This window comes from Hevea brasiliensis, chromosome 3, assembly GCF_030052815.1.
Source record: "Hevea brasiliensis isolate MT/VB/25A 57/8 chromosome 3, ASM3005281v1, whole genome shotgun sequence".
NCBI classification, from domain to species: domain Eukaryota; kingdom Viridiplantae; phylum Streptophyta; class Magnoliopsida; order Malpighiales; family Euphorbiaceae; genus Hevea; species Hevea brasiliensis.
This window is the reverse complement of record NC_079495.1, coordinates 3,588,056-3,613,422: the sequence shown is the minus strand read 5'-3', so window position 1 is coordinate 3,613,422 and position 25,367 is coordinate 3,588,056. Positions and strand designations below refer to the sequence as shown.

General features: G+C 33.7%; 4 protein-coding genes across 10 annotated transcripts; all 4 read left to right on the top strand.

Annotated features, from left to right (window-relative positions):
- Positions 1-1,464: 1,464 nt before the first annotated feature.
- Positions 1,465-7,140, top strand: LOC110646620 (uncharacterized). Of its 3 annotated transcripts, XM_021800117.2 has the most exons (12): positions 1,467-1,530; positions 1,612-1,840; positions 1,996-2,090; positions 2,218-2,275; positions 4,806-4,997; positions 5,274-5,350; positions 5,515-5,597; positions 5,780-5,831; positions 6,034-6,102; positions 6,452-6,538; positions 6,612-6,676; positions 6,885-7,140. In XM_021800117.2, exons 2-12 carry the CDS (start codon positions 1,723-1,725, stop codon positions 6,991-6,993), a joined length of 1,005 nt encoding a protein of 334 aa, XP_021655809.2. In that variant the 5' UTR covers positions 1,467-1,530; positions 1,612-1,722; the 3' UTR covers positions 6,994-7,140. The 3 variants fall into 3 exon arrangements, with proteins under 3 accessions (XP_021655810.2, XP_021655811.2, XP_021655809.2); XM_021800118.2 differs by having other exon boundaries at positions 1,465-1,777; XM_021800119.2 differs by having other exon boundaries at positions 1,466-1,840; positions 6,643-6,676; positions 6,885-6,989.
- A 574-nt stretch (positions 7,141-7,714) lies between these two features.
- On the top strand, positions 7,715-10,873 carry LOC110646621 (uncharacterized). Its single transcript, XM_058143621.1, is given in 13 exon segments — positions 7,715-8,278; positions 8,381-8,475; positions 8,661-8,718; positions 8,840-8,858; positions 8,860-9,029; positions 9,131-9,155; positions 9,157-9,205; positions 9,339-9,421; positions 9,605-9,656; positions 9,940-10,008; positions 10,129-10,215; positions 10,318-10,382; positions 10,590-10,873. Coding segments are annotated over 13 exon segments (1,041 nt in total). The 5' UTR covers positions 7,715-8,127; the 3' UTR covers positions 10,708-10,873.
- A 783-nt stretch (positions 10,874-11,656) lies between these two features.
- On the top strand, positions 11,657-20,526 carry LOC110646615 (transcription initiation factor TFIID subunit 12). Of its 5 annotated transcripts, none has more exons than XR_002493192.2 (10): positions 11,661-12,286; positions 12,378-12,545; positions 13,835-14,341; positions 15,452-15,526; positions 17,964-18,042; positions 18,123-18,187; positions 18,343-18,378; positions 18,800-18,990; positions 19,520-19,591; positions 20,308-20,526. XR_002493192.2 is itself a non-coding variant. In XM_021800110.2 (9 exons), exons 1-8 carry the CDS (start codon positions 11,699-11,701, stop codon positions 18,941-18,943), a joined length of 1,662 nt encoding a protein of 553 aa, XP_021655802.2. In that variant the 5' UTR covers positions 11,661-11,698; the 3' UTR covers positions 18,944-18,990; positions 19,520-20,035. The 5 variants fall into 5 exon arrangements, 3 of the variants coding, with proteins under 3 accessions (XP_021655803.2, XP_021655804.2, XP_021655802.2); XR_009147520.1 differs by having other exon boundaries at positions 20,283-20,526; XM_021800110.2 differs by lacking the exon at positions 20,308-20,526 and having other exon boundaries at positions 19,520-20,035.
- A 924-nt stretch (positions 20,527-21,450) lies between these two features.
- Positions 21,451-25,164, top strand: LOC110646614 (probable uridine nucleosidase 1). The gene is made up of 9 exons (XM_021800109.2): positions 21,451-21,739; positions 22,693-22,808; positions 22,935-22,994; positions 23,458-23,640; positions 23,728-23,832; positions 24,161-24,257; positions 24,341-24,448; positions 24,569-24,704; positions 24,791-25,164. Exons 1-9 carry the CDS (start codon positions 21,628-21,630, stop codon positions 24,897-24,899), a joined length of 1,026 nt encoding a protein of 341 aa, XP_021655801.2. The 5' UTR covers positions 21,451-21,627; the 3' UTR covers positions 24,900-25,164.
- Positions 25,165-25,367: the final 203 nt, after the last annotated feature.

Here is a 25,367-nt window from a genome sequence, read left to right as displayed (position 1 = left end):
AGCAAGATGTCCTCAACCATAAAATTTTTATTATGTTATTTATAAATTAAATTAATTAGATTATTATATATTAAATTAAATTATTTATTTATTATTTTATTATTATAAATAAAATTATTGGTTTAATTTATAAATAATGTAAAAACAAACACTCTCTTTAAAAATATTAACTATTTTAATGACTCTCAGCTATTTAATAAATATTGAATATTAACTACTAGTAGTTGATTATTTATACAGTAGAACTGTTTTAATAAAAAATAATGATATTGACTTTAGTTAAAATATTATCTCGTTAATTTCTTATTGACTTTCTTATTGGCCTCTAAAGTTTTTGATATTGAATTTGCACCCACTAATTTTTTCCACATTTTTTTAATATTTACTTATAATTCTAATGGATAAAATTATCCCTACATGTTTCAGTTAATACTTATTTAGATTAGAATAGTTAATTAAATTTAATATTTTAAATATTTAAATTGTCCTTATAGGCAAAGATAAAAATATATGCAACATATAAACACAGTAAATTAGAGTAAAATAAAAATTAAAAATGAAATTTATTAACTCAATACAAAGAGTTTTAGATTAGAGGGCTAATACTAATAGGTATCACACTTTTTATTTTTATTTTTTTATAATAAATTTTAATTAAAACTCGAAAACCCAAATTCTAAAATCAATATATTAAAATTTATGAGAAGTTAAAATTAAACAATTGAACTCAAAAAATATATTTAATTGTATATATCAAACTGTAAATTCTTAATAAATTAACAATGTATTAAGTTTTTACAAAGTAAAAATTTAGAATTTTAATATTTTTTATGATTTATAATTAGTTGATATTTTATAATATCAATGTATATGGGTCTTTATTTTTGATAGCCAAAAATTAATAAAAAAGTATAATTTTTAAATTATTATTTAATACCAGAAAAATATGGATATCTTAAAATATTAAATTGAATAACTATTACGTTAAATGATAAAAGATATATAGAAAGACAATTTTATCAATTTAATATAAAAAGGAATAAATATTGAGTATGAATATAAATAAATGGAGTATAAATATGCATATTTTTTTATTTGTCTTAAATTATATGTCACTTTATATTTTAAAATAATAATTAATTTATTAATATATTTTTATTAATTTTAATAATAATAATTTAATAATATTAATTATTTTATTTTTAAAGTGATGTGTGTAAAGGATAAAGAAAAAATTAAATATTTTTTTAAAAATATTTTATTAAATTATATAAAATACATAAGTATAGTATTTATAGTAAAAAAATCTTAAAAATTATGCACAACGCTTTCAAAAAATCAACTGGACAGTTGCCCATTGCCCCATGGTGCATCTGTGGTGTCCCATCTCAAAATTATAATATAATGCTTCATGGAAATTAATGGCGGGTGAGTCAACATCAAGTCAACCACCGGCCCCCAGAGAAAAATGGCTTTGGCTCCCACTTCGGGAAAATAATTTTTTGTACCAGACGCTCTGGGGAAAGAATGGTAGCTAGAGATGTCTTAAATTGATTGAACTGTGACTTAACCACCGCATCAGTATAACTAACTCAACTATGGATTCTGCAGTTCAAGAAAAGGGAACGAGTCTTTTTTGAATTCATTTCTCATTCGTAGTCATACCAACTTTGGCCTTTTGGGAGCTTTTGTTTTTCCTTCCTTTGTGTGTTTAGCCTCACTATGAACTGGTGGAGAAGCCACGCTACCCTCAGGACCCTTTTCTTGCTGTTCTTGGGTCAGTTGGTTTCTTTAGCACTTGCACTCTCCAGCTTTACATCTTCTCTAGTGGCCAATCTTGGTAACCATTAAAACAACCCCTTTCAAGTTTTTTCTGGTTTTTTTTTTTTTTTTTCTTTTCTTTAGCTTCCATTTTGGGTTCTTGAATTTTAGACAAAATTTTGCTCTATATTTTGTTATTTTTTATACATGTTCCTGTGGGCTATTCTTCTCTAGGTGTTGATGCACCCATTACTCAGTCTATCTTCAATTACTTTGCATTAGCTTTGGTTTATGCTAGTATTTTGCTCTATAAGCGCCAAAAAATCCAGGTATTATCTTTCCCTCTTTCTTTAATTTTCTTCAGTCAGCTTTATATAGATCAAATGGAATAAAATCTGTTCTCAATTTGCTCTTGTGGGTTTTGAGAGTTGACGTATTCTATACGGAGGTGTGCAGCTTTCTTGGTACTGGTATCTCCTCCTAGGATTTGTTGATGTTCAAGGCAATTATCTTGGTAAGTAATGTTTATTGTACTTCAGTGTTTGACAAGCTAATTAACTTTATTGGCCATTTCTTTTGTGAGACATGGATTAGGTAGTATTGGACACTAAATATATATTGTATAAGCACAATGACAGTTTTCATACTGAAAATTTCTGATTTTTCAAATTGAATACATGCAGAGGAAATGTTTAAAAAAGTGGAGGGCTTTATGTGTCTTTCTTGATATATTTTGAACAATATGTAGAAATATTTCTGCATTGTTTTTCAATAATTTGTGAACTGTGAGCAATAATACTTGTATATGAAGGAAAATGGTTGTTTGATATATAATAATGAAGGCATGGAAGCATGGGAATTAGGACATTTAAGCATTGAAATTTAAAAACTTTGTCTATGGTTACATGCAACATACCAAATGTTTTATGTGCCTAATCAATTTCAATGCTCATAAGCATACCAAAACTCATTTTAGCATGCATTAAAATTTTCATTTATCATTTAAGATTGTGAATTAACAAATTAATTCATTGATCCCTAATTAAATAGAGGGATTTTGAGTACTAACCTCTTGATGCACAATTGATGCAATTCCCACTCTTAGGATGCTCTTAGGATCTCAAATGTTGTCCCTCTAGCTTGTCCACCACAAGCACACAAATAGCAGCCCCAATTTGACTTCCCAAGCCTATTCAATCACTTGAAAATGGGGTTTAGTGATTTATTGAAGGTTAATGGGTGTTTAAGACACTAGGAATATTTTCTAGCAAATTTAATTCAAAGGAAATGAAGAAATTCCCTTTGAATTAATTGAGAAAGCAAGAAGAGGAGAGGAAACAATGACTGTCATCCACCTTGAAGAGTGGAAGAGTGAGTTTTGTTTCTTCTTTCTTTTCCTTTTGTACTTAGGTCAAAGTCTCACTAACTCCCTTGTCACATGTCACCACTTGATTTAATCTTACTTTTGTTGACTTAATCTCATTAAGCCAAGTGTCAAAGGTAGATTGAATATTGACTTTTATCATCTTGCATGATTGGAAGACAAATGGCAAGCTTACATGGTGCCATGTGTCACCATGTGAAATGACCAATTTACCCTTACTTTTTAATTTGAGTTCTCAACTAAAAATTATAATTTCTCCTCTTCAAATTAATTTATATCAAATATAAATTAATTAATTAATTAATCTTCATTAATTAATTTCTTACGATTAAATTCATATTTAAACAATTTAAATATAAATTTAATTTATGCTATATATCCAATAACCTTGATTTGATTTCAAGTCATGCTAGGGACTTTGCAATCTTATTGCAAACCAAACTTAATTAATTAATTAATTAAACTCTTTAATTAATCAATTAAATCACATTTTAATTAGTGATTAACTTGTGTAGATGTGTGACTTAATAGGCTCATCACTTTTTGGCAATGATAAATGATATTATCCCATAATATCATTAGAACTCTTTCTTACCTTAAATGATTTCTCTAAATCATTTCAGGCATATCAGAGACCATAGTTGACACCTAGCATAGCATGCCATGGTCACCCAATTAGTAATAAGGAATACCTTAAATGAATCTTTCTTTAATCATATGTTACCATGCACTACAATCTCTTCATTACAAAATCCCAATTCCAGCTGAAGTCATGGTTAATGTCAAACTCCATTCGCTATGAACATTATATTCTCTTTTTATTTCAATTCTTGATTAATTAGATTTTCTTGTCAGAAACTCTTTCCTGACTAAATCTATTTGTCCTGGCCAGGAACTTAAATCATCAAGAATAATTAAATGAACATAGGATTTCATCCCTATTTAATTAGGGTAACAGATTCCATCTTAATCAACACCTACCTATCTCCATATATAACTAGTAGGAGCCAACACATGCCCATATACCCATACATGGTACAAATATGAAAGTAGTATTAAACTCAAACTACCTATATACAAGATAACTGTGTTATCTCAGGTCTAATGATTATATGCACTAATATGATATATGACAATGCATTGATAAGAGTAAACTCCATGTGCTTGTCATAAGCGTCACTGGTTCGGCCTACTTATCCTGTATAAGTGCCTATCATGTTTGTTATGTGGCATGAGACTCACCACTCCAACTTATTTATATCTTATATTAATACTTTGGGAACAAACATGATTACGATATTTCTGGACAAGTCATGTGTCCTTTGTGAGGTATCCTCGATTATGAACCAATTTATGATATTTTGTACTAAAAATACCGTCACTCATATTCTTAACAACTTAAGAATAGAATTTCTAACAAAATATCAATGAACCTTTTCAATTACACATAAATGGATTATGTAAACAGAAAAGTGAAATTGCCTTTTATTAATAAAATATATACAAGATACATACCAAAATGATATGCTCTAAGGCATACTACTAACAAATACTTAATAACAAAATGACATTTTCTGGTTAGAAAACTAAGAAATTGACCATTGCTTAGTGCTGAACTTGGATTTCCAGTAACCATTACTTTTGTTTTGCTTTGATGCAGTTAATAAAGCATATCAGTACTCATCACTTACTAGTGTGACATTATTGGATTGCTTTACGGTAGCATGGGCCATAGTTCTTACGTGGTTCTTCCTCGGCACTAGATATTCCATATGGCAGTTATTTGGTGCAGCCATCTGTGTGCTGGGGCTTGGTTTGGTGCTCCTTTCTGATGCTGGGGTGGGTGGTGAAGGTGACACTCTTCAACTCCTCTTAGAACTACTTTCTCTGATGTCCACAAGATGGCTGTGAAATATTGCTTACATCTCTGGCTTGTTTTCTAGTTGTGTGATTTATAGTTGGTGTATTATAAATTCAAGGTTACCAAATTGGTGGATAGAGTTGTTTCTTTACATAGCAAAATTTAGAAGAACCATTGAAAATAAGAACTATATATGTTCTTGTTATGTCCGATTAAGTCCATTAATACTTTGTATGCCATTTCACAATTACATGTTCATCTTTTCAGGTGGTTCAAAGCCTCTTTTGGGTGATTCACTTGTTATTGCTGGGACACTTTTCTTTGCCTTTAGCAATGTTGGGGAGGTATATGAACCGTAACCAACTCTGTCTCTGCAAATCTGAAGCTCAAACTTGTTTGATGAATGTTTTTTCGTAGATACAGGAAAAAAAAATTGATTTGCAAAACTGAAACCATGGAAGCCACGTTTTTGGAGTTACTCATCTTTTAATGTCCCAATGAAATGCAGGAATTCTGTGTTAAGAACAAAAATCGTGTTGAAGTGGTGTCAATGCTCGGTTTGTATGGAATGCTAGTGAGTCTGGTTGAGTTGTATCCTTTTCAGTGGCATCAGATGCTAGATAATTGAATTTCCTGTTGCTTCCAAGACTCAAATTTTAGTGCCTCTCTCCTTATTTGTGATTTTAACTTGGAAGAACATCTTATGAGTTGGCACATATGAGAGTTGTGTGAGTCGAATATGATTTTTCTGTCATTCCATAACCTTATTTTAGATCCATATTCGAGGTGAAGAGTCTGGAATCAGTTAACTGGTCTGCAGATATAGTAAGTGATTTATTCTTGTATAATCTTTCTTATTGTATTCTGGCAATGTTGGTTGTGCCAACATGAATGCTAATAAGGAAAGAGAAACTATCATTAGCTAGCTCATCTGCAAATTTTGTTGCATTTTCACCCAAACCTTGATCTTGATTAGATTCCAACATTACTTGTGGAACTTAAATTTATGTTTTTATTTTGCTTTCAGATATTAGCTATTGCAGGCTATACTCTCGCATTATTTATGTTCTATACACTTGCTCCTTTTGTTCTAAAGGTAAATTTCTTTCATCTTCCATCATTTATGAAATTGCTTTTCCTATTGTGAAATTGACTTCCCTGGCTACTCTGCCAATATTCTACTTAGAGCAAAACTAATCATAACATTGAGTGGTCTGAAGCATTAGATGGTTGAATGAGTCTACTAGTTGCCATATTCTGTGTCCAACTTATGGTTGCATATAAGTTTTAGAAAGGATGTTTCTCCATTTATCATTATTGGCTGTGTGTGCTAGCTTTGGAGGTGCAAGTCAATGGATCAATACTTCTGTAGCATTGAAAAAGTGTAATGAGATATGTTCAGGGTTACAAACTTGCAATCTCTAATGAGAGTGTTTTACATACAGTTGAGTGGAGCCACAATGTTCAATCTCTCTATCCTTACTGCTGATATGTGGGCAGTTGTTTTTCGCATCTTCTTCTACCAACAGGAGGTATTAAGCCACTATAAGGATAATTATTATTCCCATGTAGTGCCACTGACCAGATTATCCGTTTCAATTGCAGGTTGACTGGTTATACTTTCTTTCTTTTGCAGTCGTAACAGTTGGACTTGTCATTTATTCGACGACGTATGCTCCTATTCTTTTCATGTTAACTGCTCTTTTCAATGTCTTTTTTGTTAGTTTGTCTGTCTTGAAGAAGTATGCAACTATTCAGATGAAATCTTGAAATAGTGAAACACAATTTCCATTTCTAATTCAAAAGGGAACAAATTTCTTTGAGTTGTTCCTCACTTTGGAAAACTTTCATTACTAAAGAAATTATTGGTTTCTTCAGAGAGAAGGATCCAGCTCCTATATCTGCCCTAGAGGACGGAAACTCCAATGGAGAATACCAAGTTCTTATTGATGAAAATGCAAGCAGAAATGACTCTCTAGTTTCATGAAGAGCAGAGCAGCTTATCCTAATTTTTTATATGCTATGTCCTAATAATGTTAATGGTAAATATTTTAAACCAGCATTGTAGTTTATGGAATTATAATTATCTTTAATTACAATGACTTAACATGGCTTACATTGATTGCTGGACCAATCTATTCTACTTGCCAATAGGAAGTATGGATGGTGGCATTCATTGTTTCCATTGAGTGAAGTCTTACTTAGAAAGGATAACTGCAATCTCAGAATGAAGACTAAATTAACGGATCCAGACCCTCCCTTCCGCATTATCTTTTCTAATGTCCAGACTGCATTAACACTCATCTAATTTAATGTATTAGATTCTGTCATGGAAATTTCAATATTATTTTCTTCCCAGTTTTTCTGATATATCTGTTTGATATACTTTATAAACATAAAATGGACAGTAAATTGTTGAAGACTTGAAACTGAACTTCATCATGTGATTAGAACAAAGCAAGGAATAACAATCACAGTGGCAATAGCTTGGACAAAAATGTTGAAACTTTCCCATTCATATTATGCTGTTAATATGAAGAATATTTAGTTATTCAATGGATTTCTTATAGTTTTTGGTAATTTTATAAGAGGAGCATTCTTGTAACCAACTTGTTATTCTATGCATCATATTGGAAGCACACATCCAAGATTGCAACATATCTAATCTAATATCACGATTCAAGTGTCCTAACCAACTTGCAGAAATTGGGGTAGTTTTCTAAAAAAGTTCTTCATGAAATCTGAAAAAACAGGTTTTGTCTTAACATATTCCTGTTTTATATAAAGAATAGAAAATTAAAGAGTTTGCGTTCACATATGCTAGCTTTCCATAAAGAATAGAAAATTAAAGAATAATCAGAGATCTGCCCTCTATTTTAGTAGTGGATATAATAAAGAAGGAATCTTCTTAACTGTTTATTAGATGAAAAAACAAAAACGTGCAATTTTTAAAATGGTAGCTGAAGAAGATCACACTAATTAACTAAACAGAAACCTGATTAACCATATTAAGTCAAGTAAATCATATGAAAGGTTTCTTGTTAATGAAAAAGGACCTGTTGCTTTTTCTTCCATAGTGATATAAGATGTTTTGAACATTGGGATCTAGTTTTTGTTGTGTATGGAAGTCTCAACAATGACTTGGAATGAGATGTTCATCTGCTGGAGAAGTCATGTTTCTTTTAGAACTTTGTACTTGCTATTCTTGGGTCAGGTGGTTTCTTTTGTACTTGCACTAGGAAGCTTCAGCTCTTCTCTTATTGCCAATCTTGGTAACATTAACGAAAACACTTCTCAGATTTCATGATTTTTCTTCCGTTTCCTTGATTATTTTCTTGTCTGCTTCTGTTACTTGTGTCTTTCTGCCTCTGTAGGTGTTCAAGTGCCTATTACTCAGTGTTCTTTCACTTACTTTTTTCTAGCTTTGGTTTATGGGAGTATCCTGCTCCACAGGCGTCAGAAATTGCTGGTATTTCCTTTTCATTCTCTTACTGATCAGATTTAAAATAAATTGTCAATGAAAGCCTCTGTGGTACATACAAATGCTTCTATACCTACTTGCATGTTCATATACACTGTTTTGTGGATATGTTTACTGGGAGCTAATTTGCATTCAGGTTCATGAATGTGACAATCTTGTTCTGGGTTCTGCAGGTTCCTTGGTATTGGTATCTACTGCTGGGTTTCATAGATGTTCAAGGAAATTATTTCTGTAAGTGCTGTCTCTTTCTTTTACATTGATTTAAATGTTTTGGAGTTAGCAGAAGAGTAATTGATGCCCAGAAAACCCTCTAATCATTGACTTCTGCCTTCTGGAGCTTTAATTGTTGCAGTTAATAAGGCATTCCAATTCATCTATTACTAGTGTAACATTATTGGACTGCTGGACTATAGCATGGGTCATAATTCTCACTTGGCTCTCCTTCAACACACAGAATTCCCTATCCCAATTATTTGGTGCAGGTCTCTGTTTACTAGGTCTTGTTTTGGTCTTTTTCTCTGATGCTGGGGTAGGCGGCAGAGGTGACATTTATATTTCTGCCTTGCATAATTAATGCCTTTTCATGTCTGAGAGATTTCTAAATCCATGCTAGGGTATCCATGATCACATATACACTTTTCAGGTGGATCAAGACCTGTTTTGGGTGATACTCGTTATTGCTGCAACATTCTTCTATGCCTTGGGCAATTCTGGTGAGGTTAGTCATCTTTATCCAACTTTTCTATGCAGCTATTAATTTAAGCTGGAAACATTTAGGACCCACAAAAAGTCACCTTTAGCTATTACCACTTGCAGTTCCTTCCCTTCTTATACCTTCCAACAATATGCAGGAATTTTGTGTAAAGAAGAAAGATTGCATTGAAGTGCTATCCATGATCGGAGTTTATGGATAACTAGTCAGCTTAGTAGAGATGTATCCTTTCTATTAGCATGAAAATGTTAAGTATCTAGTGATTAGTGCTCCTGAAATTGTGATGCTAGCAAAATTGCACCCCTTCTGTCTTAGTAATTTTAACTATAAAAGGATGTATATTGGGATATGATTACTTCTATAGCTTCAAACACAATATGTCTTGCATTCCATAACCTTTCTCAGATCCATAGTGGAGGTAAAAAGTCTGCAGTCAGTCCACTGGTCTGCAGATACTGTAAGTAATTCTTTTTATTGCGCAAATTTTTCATACTGGCTTGAACAGAAGCTGAAAAACTATGGACAACGTCTGATGTGATTTAAGAGGAAAAGATTATGCTCTACCATGCATAATCACTTTATCTGCACATACTGCAAGCACTTTTCACCTGTTAAGTGCATGTGCTGATGGTGATGTACCATGGCTTACAAAGAGAAGATTACATTTCTAGTTCTTGGCAATGGCATATCTAGCTAATTAATTTATGGAATTGACACTGTTTTTTTAATTTTTTTTTAAGATTTTAGCTTTTTCTTGCTTCACTCTATCAACCTTTATGTTTTACTCCCTTGCTCCTTCTGTCCTGGAGGTCCATTTCCTTTCTCTGATCAATTGTCTGTTACAATCCTTTCAATTACCAGTTTCCTAGCAGTGAGTTTGTTAGCAATATATACCTGGTTATTGTCTCATGGTAGTATTTTGCATCCAGTTGAGTGCAGCTACCATGTTCAATCTCTCTTTGCTTTCTTCTGATATGTGGGCAGTTATTGTTCGCATCTTCCTCTACCACCAGCAGGTAGTCTTTTCTTATTTATGCCTTCAATACTACTTGGTGATATGTAAGGATTCTCCTCACCAACTCTTAGTATTGATGATCAGGTTGTGCCTTTAATTGCAGGTTGACTGGTTATACTATCTTGCTTTTGCCACTGTAGCTATTGGACTGGTTATTTATTCCATTAGGTAAGTTGTAGTCCTCTATGTTAATCCTTCAAGTTGCAGAAAAGCAAGGGGAATGCTACAAACAGTAGATGACCCTCTCCCCAGTTCTTGCAAATTGGAGAGCCTTTTGCACTCAGAATACTGAAATGAATTTCTTCAAAGTGCTATTGTTTTAAATATCAGCATCATTGGAAAGTTTTTGAATTGCCCCATTAATCTCTGTGACAGTGAGAAGGATTCTGCTCCTCCTGTACCAGCTTTTGAAGCCAGAAATTCCAGTGCACAATAACAATTGCTTAGAAATGAAAATATTACAGCATCTAGAGATGAGTCTATATCTCCATGAATATTGAAGATTGAACAGATGAACAGAACATGGGATGAATAGCTTAGCAAATCCAATAGAAGCTCAACTGTGGGAAGATTAACTTGGTGTAATTGCTGATCATTCGTGTACTTGAACCTTGATTCACCCATAAATTTGAAAATACCCGCATGATGTTGCAGATTATTATTATTATTATTATTATTATTATTATTATTATGTTATTTTGTAAAATTTAATTAATTAATAATATAAATAAAATAATTATTACAAATATTTTTATTTCTTCTAATTCATAAAAATAATTTTTTTTCATTCGTCTCAAATTATAATTAAAAAAAAAAGAATAAGCAAAATTTTTTACTTTGATTTATTTAAAACTCTGGATATCATTGAAGTTGAAAAGGTAAAAAAATTGCTTTTTGAAATAGCACATTTCAATACTATGAATAAAGCAAATTAAAAAAAAATTATTTAATTATTTTAGAGTTCAATTCTAAAAGAATTATAAAAAAATTTAAAAAGTTAAACAAGAAAAAAGGAAATAAAAAACTCACAATGTAGCAAAAGATTGAAAAAAAAAGAGCTGAAAGCTCCGTGGTAATATAAAATTTCTGATGAATAGATTATAAAAGAAAAATAAAAAATAGCGTAAGAGAAAATATTAAAAAGATGGAAAAAGCTAAGAAAAATTAAAAAAGCAAGCGTGGATATAATAATAATAATTATATATTAAACGTTTTATTGATTGAAATCTAATTAAAATTCCAATATCGTAACCTCACAGTAAATGACTCAGCCATGCTAAAAGCTGGTAAATAGAAAGAGCGTGAAAGCACAATCCCTCAAAAAGGTCACCGCATAACAGAGTTAATTTTTGTACCCAAGGATAACGTCTCTTAAAAATGCAAGAGGTGGGCATGATGACGGCATGTCGTTTTAATTCCAAAAATATTACGATATAAATTTACAACCTCCACTGCAAATCACCCGAACTTCCCTCGCTCTCTCGATGGACCAGCCAACCCCCAACTCCTCCATCCCTACTCCTCCCACCACAGGAACAGCCGGTTCTCAACCTATTGAAACATCGCCATCACAGCCGTCACCACCGGCACCTCGACCACCACAGCAACAACAACAACAACAGCCGCCTCCATTACAACTACCTTCCTCCACTACTCATTCAGCCCCATCCCCAGCCCCAACCACTCCAAACCCTAACCCTAGCCCTAGCCCTAACCCTAGACCCTCAACCTCTACCCCATCCCAATCTCAACCTCACTCTTCTGCCTCTAGGCCCCAGACATTGCATAGACCATGGCAGCATCCTCATCCACATTCCCACTTCCCGCACTTCTCCTCAATCACTTCGCCGTCTTCTTCTCTTGCAGCTTCCTCTGCCCTTTCCTTGTCATCGTCTGCTTTGCCTTCCATTTCTGCATCGCAACAAAGGGGTGGTGTTGCTATTGGTGTTCCTGCCCCTCACTCTAGCCCTTCTCCGGCGCCTTTTTCATCTTCTTTTGGGCAGCAGTATGGGGGATTGAGTCGCGGAACAGTCAATGTGCCTGAATCTGTAGCTAATACTAGCAATTCACAGGTGAGCTCTCTCTTAGTGAATGTGGCGATTTAAACATTAATGGTGATGTTAGGTTGGTTGCTTTGGTTTATTGTTTGTTTGGGCTATGTAGGCTAGGCAGGGGATGCAGGGAGTGCAGGGAATGGGAATGGTGGGATCAGTGAGTTCGGGTTCTCAAATTCGGTCAGGTGGGATTTCTGGACATCATCAACAGAGACCTGTTCAATCATCTATTAGACCTTCCTCTTCTTCCCCAAATAACCAGTCTCCTGCCACCCAAGTTAGTACCCCCATTTTGGGAGAATTTTACCTTGTTTAATGGTGATTCTAAAATCTAAATAATATCTTTTTTTTTTCTTTTCTTTTTATTTATTTATGTTGTTAATTTTATGGTTATACTTTTGCCATTAACTTTTAAGAAGTATTTGCTTGCTTGGAAATTTTGTTTTTGGTTTTAAGAGTAGAGGTTCCCAAACAAATAGGGGGAGTAAATGAGTTAAAATACTTGTGAGCTACTTGAACTGTGGCTTGTAAAATATTCAATTTTGCCTCAATTTTTATCGAGTAGAGCTCGAGTAGTTCGAATAACGAGTTGAGCCAAGTCCGAGTATTATAATACTCGACTTAACTGAATATTTGTTTTTTTTTTATATAATTTTAAATATATTATATATTATATACAGATAATAAATTATAATATTTGCCAGTTCACCTAAATATTTATGATAAAAATAGAGCTTGAACATTAGCTTATTTGTGTTAATTTGAAATTAATAATATTTTTATTTAAATTTACAATGAGAATTGAGTATAGGTGAGCTGGAGCTGAGCTCAAATATGTAATTGAATCGAGGTTGAGTATGGAAAAATAAAGCCCAATTGAGTCGAGTTTTGAGTCTTGAGTTTTCAGTCGAATCGAGCTGGTTATTTAACTCGGTATTGACTTGTCTTGGCTTGATTATACCCCTAAAAACAAGGAAGATGTATTCAAGTAATTTTCCTGTGAATTCACATGTTAGATAGTTGCCTCATCTTGTCATTAATAAATGATATTCAAATAATTTGGTGCTTGCATTTGGTTTTGGTTGGAATTTCACAGGTCAAGCTTTTTTAAGCTTGACTAGCAAAATTTGCTTCCCCCACCCTGCAAATTTGGTGGCTTCACTGCTGTTTGGTTTCATATCTCCGCATTTGCTAATTCTCGTTTACACTTTGCTGGCACTGTTTGATGTTGGTTTGAAATGGGTGTATAATTATCAATGTGGTGGCATTTAGAGCTAATGTGCTAGCTTTAGTTCAGATCTTTGGCTTTACTGATTCAAGTCTTATAATATATGAATGGTTTCTTGGGAAGCTCTCAGATAAATGAAAACGTACTTGTGTAGTTCACTTAAATCATGGCGGCAATATGTGGTATCTATTGATTGATTTTATTTTTGGGCAACGACATATCTTGTTCGTGTTGCTCTTTTTGAAAAAGGGGTGGAAGTTAGGTTTCTTACCTTTTTTTCTTTCTTTTTTTTTTTTTTTGTCCCCTTGAATGGTTGCTTATTTGTTTTACTTTTGCAGAATTTCCAAGGGCATGGTTTTATGAGACCGTCTTCTGTAGGTCCTCCTAGTTCTCCAGCACCAAGTGCATCGCAAAGTATGCAGTCCCCTAGTCAGCCATGGTTGTCATCTGGATCTCAAGGCAAGCCTCCATTGCCTTCCGCTTCATATAGACCACAGATAAACGCACCATCTTTGCAACAAAGGTCACATATTCCTCAGCAACATCATTCCCTGCCAACTACTTCACAGCAACAGCACATGTCATCTGCACAACCGCAGCAACCTTTACCATCCCATCAACCATCGGATCATTATGGACAACAATTTCCACCGTCAAGGGTTCCACGGTCCATAACACAACAGCTTGGCCTTCAAGGTTCAGCAAACCCAAAGCCACTTTCCTTGCCAATGGTACAGCCTAATACTGTACAGCCAGGCACCCAGAATAGGACAGCTAATGCAGAAAGTGAAGAATCTGGTAACCGGATTCTTAGCAAAAGAAGTATCAATGAGCTAGTTAGCCAGGTGAGCAACCTTGTTCTTCTGAACAAATTTCATCTTAAAAATTAATCCATATTACTTTTGCCAAATTGTTGTCATTATATGTTAGGGATTCTACTGGTCTGCATTGATTTTGAAAAGACAATTGTTTATTGTATAGAGTATTAGAGGTTCGTATTTACTAAGTTGTGGAGTTATCAATGTCTAATATCACATTAGATTGATGTTTCTTATTTACTTGTCAAACTTTGCCTGAGTTGCGCTGCTATGAAAGTTTTACTTAAAAATTGAAGGTTAGATCATGTGTATAGAAGAGAATGACCAAATGAACATTGAAAGGTGGCATGCAGGTTGGTTCTCTCATAGACAGAAACAAGGGAGGTTCATACCATTGTTTAAATAGGTAATTGAAATATCTATGTCTTTGGGGTTAAGTGAGAGTAAGAATTATGTTCTGCTGCTGCAAAATCCAACTGCCCAAGTGAGATGGGAGAGCTTTTGATCACCGCAAGTGTTTGTGAATAGAATCATACTGATGTAGGACTGAGAGATTCAGAAATCTTCCTGGTAATGCTTTATGGTGGGCAAAAATCTCTCGCAATTGATGAGTTTTTGATATTCATACATACATAATAATCAAATTTACATAATTAAGAATTACATGAAAATAGTTCCTGAACTCTTTTTTTCCTCCTGTATTGCGTTGCATGCACAGGTGTGGTGCACCGTTCTTGGAAAGCTGTTAGTGAAATAAATTACTAAATGAATTTTATTTCTGAACTAGATTGTGGATAGTTATTGTGGTCTTTGTGTTGAGGATTCTTTCAGGTGGTATGTGGATACAGTAGTTGGTGAGAGGAAGCAAGACTTTGTGATGAGTATGAGATAAGAGTCTTCTAGTCAACCGTTTTGTATGTTAAGTCTGTTAATTGATAAATTTTTGTCATGGATGTTGTCTAAGAGCATGATGTTATACCTGGGCATTGCCTAATTTGTGCCATGTCCAGAATCAACAAAATGACTTGGTTTCTGCTTACAAATTGACTGTTAATGTTTTGTTCTCTTACAGAATTTATCTTTGATTTCACAAACACATTTCTCTTGTTAATGTGATTCTTCGTACATCTTGGATAGATCGACCCTTCTGAGAAATTGGATCCTGAAGTTGAAGACATTCTTGCAGATATAGCTGATGAATTTGTTGATTCTGTGAGTAGTTGCAGTTACACTGCTACTCTCTCTCTCTCTCTCTCTCTCTCTCTCTCTCTCTCTCTCTCTCTATATATATATATATATATATATATATATATATATATATAAGCTGGAAACTTGCCTGGGTTGCAGATTATATTTAGTTTCATCTTGAATACTGCTTTCTTGGGGTAAATCTGACCTCATTTTGTTGATTGATTGAATAATTTAGATTGAGCAGACAATAGTGGTTCAAGAACCCCCCCCCTCCCTCCTCCCACTACAACTTTTTAAAGGAAATTAAGTAAATTCATGTGCAGATCATGAAATTCATTGAATTCCTAAGGAAGAAATTAACAGAATCCAAAATTATTTTGGTGATTACAGATTGATTGAACTGATTTCATTGATTAACAGTAGGATCCTAGAACACCTTCTACTGACCTCTGTAATTGTTGCAAGTTACCCGCACAACACACACACGCACCAAGTATAGTATACCAAGTATTGAGACAGAGAAGAAAAACACAATGAATCTTATATTGTTCCATTGTGTGCCTATGTCTAGAGAGCCACTGCACTTTTTCACTATAAAGGAGGAAATTGCAAGTACGATTGTATGAGCAAGAGAAACTTATCATTGAACCGAGTTGAACTGGTGGAGGTGAATGAATGGGCCGAGGCAAGAGTTTGTGAAGTGTGAGATTTGCTTGATTGGGCTTATATCATCCATTGCTAAAAGGTTAGAACTAACCAATTAAGTAGTTGGCCATCCACCTTTGTTAGCTCTTTGAACTTGTTGTAATCTTTAGATGATTTTGATTGACAATTCAGCCTTGAAATCTGACTTAGCGGAAAACATTGGGAACCTTGACACTTAAATTGAACTGGGCTAGCCTTGCTCTGAAACCATATCATTGAACTGAGTTGAATAGGCGGAGGTGAATGAATAGGTCGAGGTAAGAGTCCGTGAAGTGTGAGATAGGCTTACTTGGGTTTGGACCAACCATTGCTTAAAGGTTAGAACTAACCAATTAGGTAGTTGGTCATCCGCCCTTATAAGCCCTTTGAACCTGTAATTTTTAGATGCGGGACTCTTGATAAAACTTGCAATTAAAAAATAGGGTTTAGGGTTTCATTTCCATTCATTAACTTCAGTTTGTTGCAATAAAATCACTCAACTTTAATTTTGAAAGATCTGCTTTACCTGTTATAATCAGTTTTCCAATTAATGAAAGATAAAATTACTTAAATACCCATTATTGTAATAAAGAATCCTAACTTTCTTGCCTCTTCTTTTCTCTTCCTCTCTTGGTCATATACTCTCTCTCTCTCTCTCTTCCAGTCTCCTCTCGCTCTCTCTGTAACCCACCTTCGCTCTGCAAAACACAATCTGTCCTTGCAAAACTACACACTCTCTCTCTCCCTCCTCTTCATGCGACAAGCTCAATCAACAAGGCACATCAGCCCCAAAATCCTTCAAGGATCTAAGCAAATTAGAAACCAAAATTTGAACAAATAAAGAACTATGTAGGAGAGGGGAGAGAGTGGTTTTGTAGGGAGCTTGGTGCGTGTTCATTAATTGCCTATGATATAGCCATCTCCTATGGTGACCTCGCTGCCAATCTCCTCCCCAAAACCCAACCAGAATTAAATCAAGTTCAAGATGATCAAATCAAGCCTATCCTTAACTCTTTCAATATATCAAGATGGCCTTGTGCATCTCAAAATGGATGAGGACCTCTCTCTGGAACCTCTAAAAAGATTCTTCCAATATCCAAATAACTGATGTAATCATTTCAGAATTTGAGAATAAGAAGCTTTGGCTCCAGAAGGTTTCAATAGAAACAATCGATGATGATGTTGGGACTTCATTTCAATGGGAAGAAGAGAAAAAGGGTTTAATCAAATATTAAATAATAAGTTTAATTAACTAATTTTTAATATTAATAAATTTAATTAAATTTTAAAATCAATATATCTTAAATTTTTAAATGCTATTTTAAATTTTATATAATATTCAAATTCTAAAAATAGTTGTTTAATATTATTATTTTTAACTTCTTCAATTAATAAAAAAAATAAAAATGTATATAAATAACTATGAATACTCTGTAAATATTAAGAATATAGTTATTTATATACATTTTTATGTCATTTATTAATTAAAATTTTAAAAATAAATAAATTAATTAATTTATGAAGAGAATGAGAGGTGTTAGGAGGAGGTTATTTAGGTAATTTTTACTTCGGTAATTTGAAAACCTGCTGCAACAGGTAAAACATGTGAAGGATGACTTTTAAATTAATAAAACTAAAGTTGAGTAATTTTTATTGTAACAAATTAAACTTGAGGGACATAAATGAAACAGCCCCAAAATTTAAAGATGATGAGTAAATGTTTTCACCTATCTTTAGATCATTCCTAAAATATCCCTTTTCTTTTCTTTGGCAGATCACAACATTTGGCTGCTCCTTAGCCAAACATCGAAAATCTGATACATTGGAAGCAAAAGACATACTTCTACATCTTGGTCAGTTATACAGGAATTATCCTCTATGGTTTGTGTTTTCATTTAGTGCTATCTTATAATATTGTTATGCTTTGTTACAGAAAGAAATTGGAATATGACCCTCCCAGGATTTAGTGGTGATGAGATTAAAACCTTTCGAAAACCGGTAAGAAACATCTCTGGGTGTGGCATGACATGAGAAACATCTCTGGGGTCCAATAATGGACTGAAGATGCTTCTGATAACCAAGCAACTTTTCTTTTCATCTTTTGCTTTTTATTGATTCCTTTTTTTTATTATTTTTTTAATTTTTTTTAACAGCTTACAAGTGATATCCACAAGGAACGTCTCGCAGCAGTAAGTTTTGTCTTGGTATCTTTACAACTGATAATGTAGACAAAGATATGTGTATCTAACTATCTATTTATCTATCTCTGCATATCTAGGCATGTTTCTGCTTTGAATACATATTGTCAAGTGCATATTTGATTGCAAGCCTGATAGAGATGATGTATGCTTAATAGATTTGGAAAAGATGAATTTCCTGAATCTTGCATTCTTTCATAGTTTTCTTTTTTTTAATACTCTACTCAACTCAACTCAACTATAAGACTTTATCTCAAAAATTTGGGGTCGGCTATGTGGATTCTCTTTCTCCACTCTAAACGATTTTGTGTTAAATCCTCGGAAATGTTGTAATGCTTCTAGGTCATGTTTCATAGTTCTTTTCTTTTTTTTTTAATAAGAAAAGAAAATATTTTTGCCATTCATTCGGCAGATAAAGAAGTCGATTTTGGCAACTGAGATGACAAATGCCAAAAGCTCTGTTGGACAAGCTGCTGGAAATGCAAAGAGTAACTTGTCAAAGACACCTGCAAATGCCATGGTCTCCCCCAACGTAAAGATTCGTGAAGTTACTTGAGATGATTAATATCAGTGCTGGATGTTGGCAGCTTTTTGGCTAGAAAGGTCTGGTGAATTTTTGATGCATGTGATACATTCTTAATGCAACTTTGAGCATTGCTGGTAAAATACTTGCATTGCATGTGGTGTACATTTTCTCATGCAGTGATACTTTCCTCATTGGGACACTTGTGAAGGTCTCAAATGAGTTGGTTTCTCATGTTGTCTCATTTAATGGTTAAATAAATAACTAGAATTGGAGAATTTCGGCAATGTTACTTAGATCTTCGATTATTGCTGCAATATTGCCTCGTGTAATGGTTAAATAAATAATGCAACTTTAAGGCTTGACCTGGGCAGTTTGAAGTTCTCATAATCAACTTGAACATGATGGTCCTGGTATTTACCAAACAGGATGTCATGAAGGCACAATGTATAGCAATTATGTAACTTAGGTTATCATGCAAAGATATGAAACTGGCTGTGTTTCATTGCCATGCAGAGTTTGATGCATGATATGGATTTGCAGATATTTTGTTCATCACTTGTTGCAAATTTTCCTGTCTCTGGTAGTCTAATTCTCTCATTTTTGCAGGTGAAATTTTGGCATGCGGAATGATAAGACATCACTGAGGTTTTTTTGTCTGCTTTGGCCGGAACAAGGCATGTGAGTCTTTTATTTGTCCTTCAAAAGGGTCCCCCAAGGGTGAGAATGTGTAAATGTAATGTCACTCAAATACTCCACACACACAGCCACCAACTTTTCAGAAAGTTTGCACATCCGGTCTATGGTCAGTGGCTGGCTTATTGAGCTGTGATTCATGCTTGAACTTTTAGCTTTTCACTAGCTAACAATGAAGTGAGCCATTTTTTGCATAATTGGAAAGAAAATAGGAAGGATTTAGTAGCTGTTATGAAACTTTATAATCCTCTCATAGGTTAAATCTAATTCTAATCTGTGGATTTGAAGTCAAGAAAAGATGAAATGAAATATAGTTTAGGCTTGGGTCTTGGGGAATGTAGAATGGTACACTTGACGAGAACTTTGATCAACTCTGTTAGACATGAGATATTGACAAGTGGCTGTTACATTTTCTGCCATTGATTTTCATCTTTGCCATATCCTATTTAAAAATTCAGTGAATGTGGTGTGGGTTGTCTGTTGTGGAGCAGAAACAAATAAGCACGTAACAAATTATGTTGAAAAAGAATGCATCATCCTTGTTGGATGAAATCATATTATATTGCTTGATATAACAGACACTTACAAAAGAAGTAAAAACTGTCATGTGTTTGTGCATGCATGTGATTGGACATTGGCTGGACGTGTGGATCTTGCCCATTGCTTTGGTCGGCAGCCTGACTAACACCTTGCCTTTCTAGGTGCGTGGTGGACCATGTGCTTTCAAGTGCACCTTCAAATATAATCGAGGCATATCCATTTATGAAAACTAAAAATTTTATGTGAATCTAATGCAAGGTAATATGCTTTATCCGAAGCTATGTGTCCTTTAAATATAATGAAAATGTCAAAGATTAATGGAATCATCATAGAGGTTAAGGTATGTTTTTCAATTTAGTTACAAGTGGAGACAATTTTAATCGGAGATATCAATATTATTCCCATATATAATATCTTTTTATATTTATTTAATTTTGTTTAAGACTTAAAACATCATCATTAATTAAAAAAAAAAACCTTCATCATAAAATAAATTTTATATTTTTTATGTATATACAAAATTTTACTTTTTTAATTATAAAATGGATACCATTCATACTTGATTTAATAATTAAATGCATATATACATTTTTTTTCATAATTTATTTAGTTAACGCTTTTATTTCTTTTTCTTAAAATTTCACGGTACTAAATATAAATTTAAATTTAATCACTAAACAAAAGGTTAAAACTTTATCTTTTGTTTTTTATATTGTTCAATTGTATGTTATTTATATTAGTGTTTAGATACTGAGATAATAATTTATCAAAAAGTTATACCTTTAGGAGCATTTTAACAATGTCAACAAAATAAGAAAAATTACTTTTACATTTAATAATTAATTATTAATAATCATTAATAAAATAACTAGTATTTTCAAAAAAGACCATAACCAAAGTGCATGTTAAAAACAAAAATTTTTTTATCACAATTTAAAATCAAATATGTAATTTACTTTTATGTCTTTTTCAAAATTTTTTTAATAAATTATGAAAAAAGGAAAAAAAAAGGGAAGAAAGAAGAAAGTGTGCTAGTAATATATACGCCAATGCTGAGTCGCGTGAAGTAGCAAAATTCTTAGTTAACAACTTGTTGCCCAAGAAATATAAAAGAATAAAATTACAAAAATGGTAATCAGAACGCCACAAAGGTCACATGGAAACGAAGGACAGAAATGTAAATTAAAATATTCAGATCCTCTGATAATTTACAGCTGTCAAATTATTATTGGCTATTCCTCTAATATACTTAAATTATTGTTTTTAAGAGTGAAAAAAAGCCAAGAATTTTTTTTTTTCAAACAAAGGCGTTTGGTTTGGTTTGGTTTGGTGGCAGCTCAGCTTCCCGTCACCAGAGTCATCGTCGTGCGGAAGCTGACAAAAAGATTACCCAAACTTTCAGAATTTTTCATATAAATTTCTTTGTTACTTCATTATCTAAGAGCAAGAACCAACCCTAGTTCATTTTTGTTCTGCCAAAAATGAATGCTTTCGTGGACAAATTTCATGCTCAAGACGACGGGTTTTTGGCTGCCTATGCACCTGCTAAAGCGATGCCCCAGAAGCTCATTATCGATACTGACCCTGGGATCGGTGAGTTTTTCTGTCTTTCTTTTTTTAATTTCAATTTTTAGGCCTTCTGTTTTATGGTTAATTGTGATAATGCAGGGATGAAAAAATAATAATCGCCTTAGAACTGCTCATGTTTTGAATTTTTTTTTTCAAATCTCTCTTGTTTTTTTCGGTATCTTAATTTCAATGGACGTTAGATTATCAGCTCAAGTGTGATTGTTTCTTGGAAACAGTGTTCTTCTTCATTTTATTTTATCCCTTCTTTCTTTCTTTCATCATTTTCGGCATTTTCTGGTTCTTGTTCTTTGTCTCGTTAGTCATAGAACTTGGGATTTGTAGAGGAGAGTATAATTGAGTTGATCTCTGTTGGATTGCTGGTAAATTTTGGGAGAAAAGTGAAAATGGGAACATAGTTGAAAGTTTCTATCGTTAAAAGACTTAGAGGTTGAATGTTGGATATAATAAAGGAAGAAAGGTTGACGTTTTGCTAAATTTTGGAATATTTCTTTTGGCACGGTCCCAGATGTTGAGGGGATTAGAAAGTTTTGAAATTTTTTTGTTTCTTTTCCGTTGCTGCTATTTATGCGTATGGCTGGGAGAATCAATTAAAAGGAGATGCTAGAGTGGGGGCATGGATTCCGAATTTAAGGTATATTCTTTATGGGTGAGGTGTTGCAACTGTTTAAGAAGTAGTAGAATCAAAAGGATGGAAAACATGGAAGAGGGATATAAACCATGTCACATGGGTGCGTCTATGTGCCACTAGATAGATTCATACGTTTAGTTGCAGGAGGCTCTGGGGTTTTAAAAAGTTGTAGTTATCCTTTAAATAATGAAATTACCTTTTGTTTATTTTTTTCCTTTACTCTTCTGTGTGTTGAAATGCATGGAGAAAGCATTCTAGCTCTGTAATTTGTGTTACTGTTCATCTAGGTGACTGAATTGGCTTTGTAATGTTAACTTATTGATCACAGATGATAGCATGGCAATCTTAATGGCGTTTCAATCTCCTGAGTTAGAGATCTTAGGCTTGACAACAATATTTGGTAATGTCACAACAAAAAATGCAACACGTAATGCTTTGCTTCTGGTACGTATCCTTGTACAATTAATTCCATCTTCTATAGTAAGATAATTAATTTTCCATCTTACAGGTATTTAATGTGTTTAGAACATGTTCGTGATCAATTTCTGTTTTTAATGTGCCAAAGGATAGTGTGAGATCGCAGGGTGTCCGGGTCTTCCTGTGGCAGAAGGCAGCCCTGAGCCTCTAAAGGTAACTATCTAATTATATCATTGGCTTATTCTCCTTTCTGAGTTTGTATTAAGTAGACTTGATATGGTATGTCTTGAGTAATGTTTGATCTAATTCCTTTAGGGAAAACACTAAGTGTTGCCTGTTAAGTTGCTTGTTTGTTTTCTCTCCTTTTTTCTTTTAATTTTTTTTAACCTGCATCGTTTTATTCATTATCCTGTCTGACTGATATTGTTTCCCTTACGAGAATTTGATTTCTTTGCTCATTTTTATTGTGGGACTAATGTTTATACTATGTTTGTTAACACTGTTTGCTGCGCCCTCATGGGTTGCATAAGAAAACTTGTGTATTTCACCTTGGAAAATAATTTAGTTTTGATTCTTTAGTTTGCATTCTTATGAATACTTCTGCATTACTCATTAGATTGCCAACTTACACCAGCATTAGTTTTCATGTTTCCTAACTATGTTTACAAATGAAAAGGGAGGAGAGCCACGTGTTGCTGACTTTGTTCATGGTTCTGACGGACTGGGAAACATTTTTTTACCTTCTCCAACAGCAAAGAAATTTGAGAAGACTGCTTCTGAATTTTTAGTTGACAAGGTCTCTGAATACCCTGGTGAAGTATCTATACTTGCACTAGGACCACTGACTAACTTGGCTCTGGTAAGCTTTACTGTCCATTCTTTCTAGCTTTATTGTTGATAATTCCGGTAAAAATTGACTTTTTAACTGTCACTTTTATGGTGCTAGGCAATCAAAAGGGACTCTTCCTTTGCAAGCAAGGTGAAAAAAATAGTTGTACTTGGAGGTGCTTTCTTTGCACTGGGAAATGTAAATCCTGCTGCTGAAGCAAATGTAAGTGCTAATGTGCATATCTCTCAGCTACGGAATTCCATACATTGTCTGACTTAGCCTCCTCCTTTAGTGTGTCTTTTCCTAGTTGGAAACTTGTTTCTCAATCTCTTGCGTCTTTTGATGATGCGGATAAAATTTAGGTTGATGGAAGGTGTTGCATTGCATAAAAAGCAGTAATTATTTGATAGACCTCTAACCAATTATTGCACTACACTACAACGTTTAGCTTTCTGCCACTTGAGATTATGTGCTAAATAAGTTTGAACTAATCTGAACAACAGTTTTGCCAACAAATATGCATCAAGTAAAATGTTTTTGTGACTTGCAGATTTATGGAGACCCAGAAGCAGCAGACGTGGTCTTCACATCTGGAGCAAACATTGCTGTCGTCGGAATAAATATCACAACCCAAGTTAAATTTACAGGTTGAATAGCACCTTCTTTGGTTCTCATTTCATTCTCAGGCATTTTCTTGCAGGGTTCTTTGCAATAATTTCTTCTATTGCAGATGACGACCTTCTTGAATTGAGGCAATCGAAGGGGAAATATGCTCAAATATTATGTGATATGTGCAAATTCTATAGAGACTGGCATGTGAAGTCTGACGGTGTATATGGTAATTTTCCATTTCTATTTGTTTATCATCATGAAATTCTTCTTTACGAGGTTTACTTTTTGTCTATCTGGTTGACCATTTATGTATTTTAGTGAAATGCTCCTGGATTTGTTGTTCCAGGGATTTTTCTTCATGATCCTGTGAGTTTTATGGCACTAGTTCGCCCTGATCTCTTCACCTACAAGAAGGGGGTTGTGAGAGTCGAAACGCAGGGCATTAGTGTGGGACACACACTAATGGACCAAGGACTTAAACAGTATTTCCAAACTGGCATGCTCTTTGATGTATTTTAATTGGTCTTCCTTCTTCATTCTCCAATTATGATGCTGTAATTTGGTGCAGATGGAATGCAAGCAACCCTTGGACAGGATATTCCCCTATAGAAGTTGCCTGGACAGTGGATGTGGATGAAGTGCTCAATTACGTTAGAAAATTGTTGATGAAACCATGAGAAGTGTTCGCCATCCAGGCTTTTGAAGATGCCAGACACCAAATCTGAAGTGTTGAAGCCCTCTATGATCTTGCCATTGCTTCCTCGTGACAACCAATTGTTTGGGGAAAAGGGGCCAACTATTGTTCTAACAGTCATTTTAAACGCTTACGGATGTGTGCAAAAACATTCACTTGATTGATATTCAAATAGTTGAATTCAATATAGTGATTTCTGTTATGTAATCATTGCATTTTTTAAAATAACTTCTGTTGTTCTCACCAAATCTGATCCTTGCAAACTGGAATGTTTTATTTTCCATTGATTGTTCAATCAAGACCTGTTTTTTTTACCAGGAAGAGAAATTTATCTTTGGGATTGGTCTAAACTGCAAGCAACGAACCATCATGATGCAATATGGAAATGTCGCCGTGCCTCTCACAAGCACTTAGGTCTTGCATGATACAATATAAATCCTCGTCTCAATGT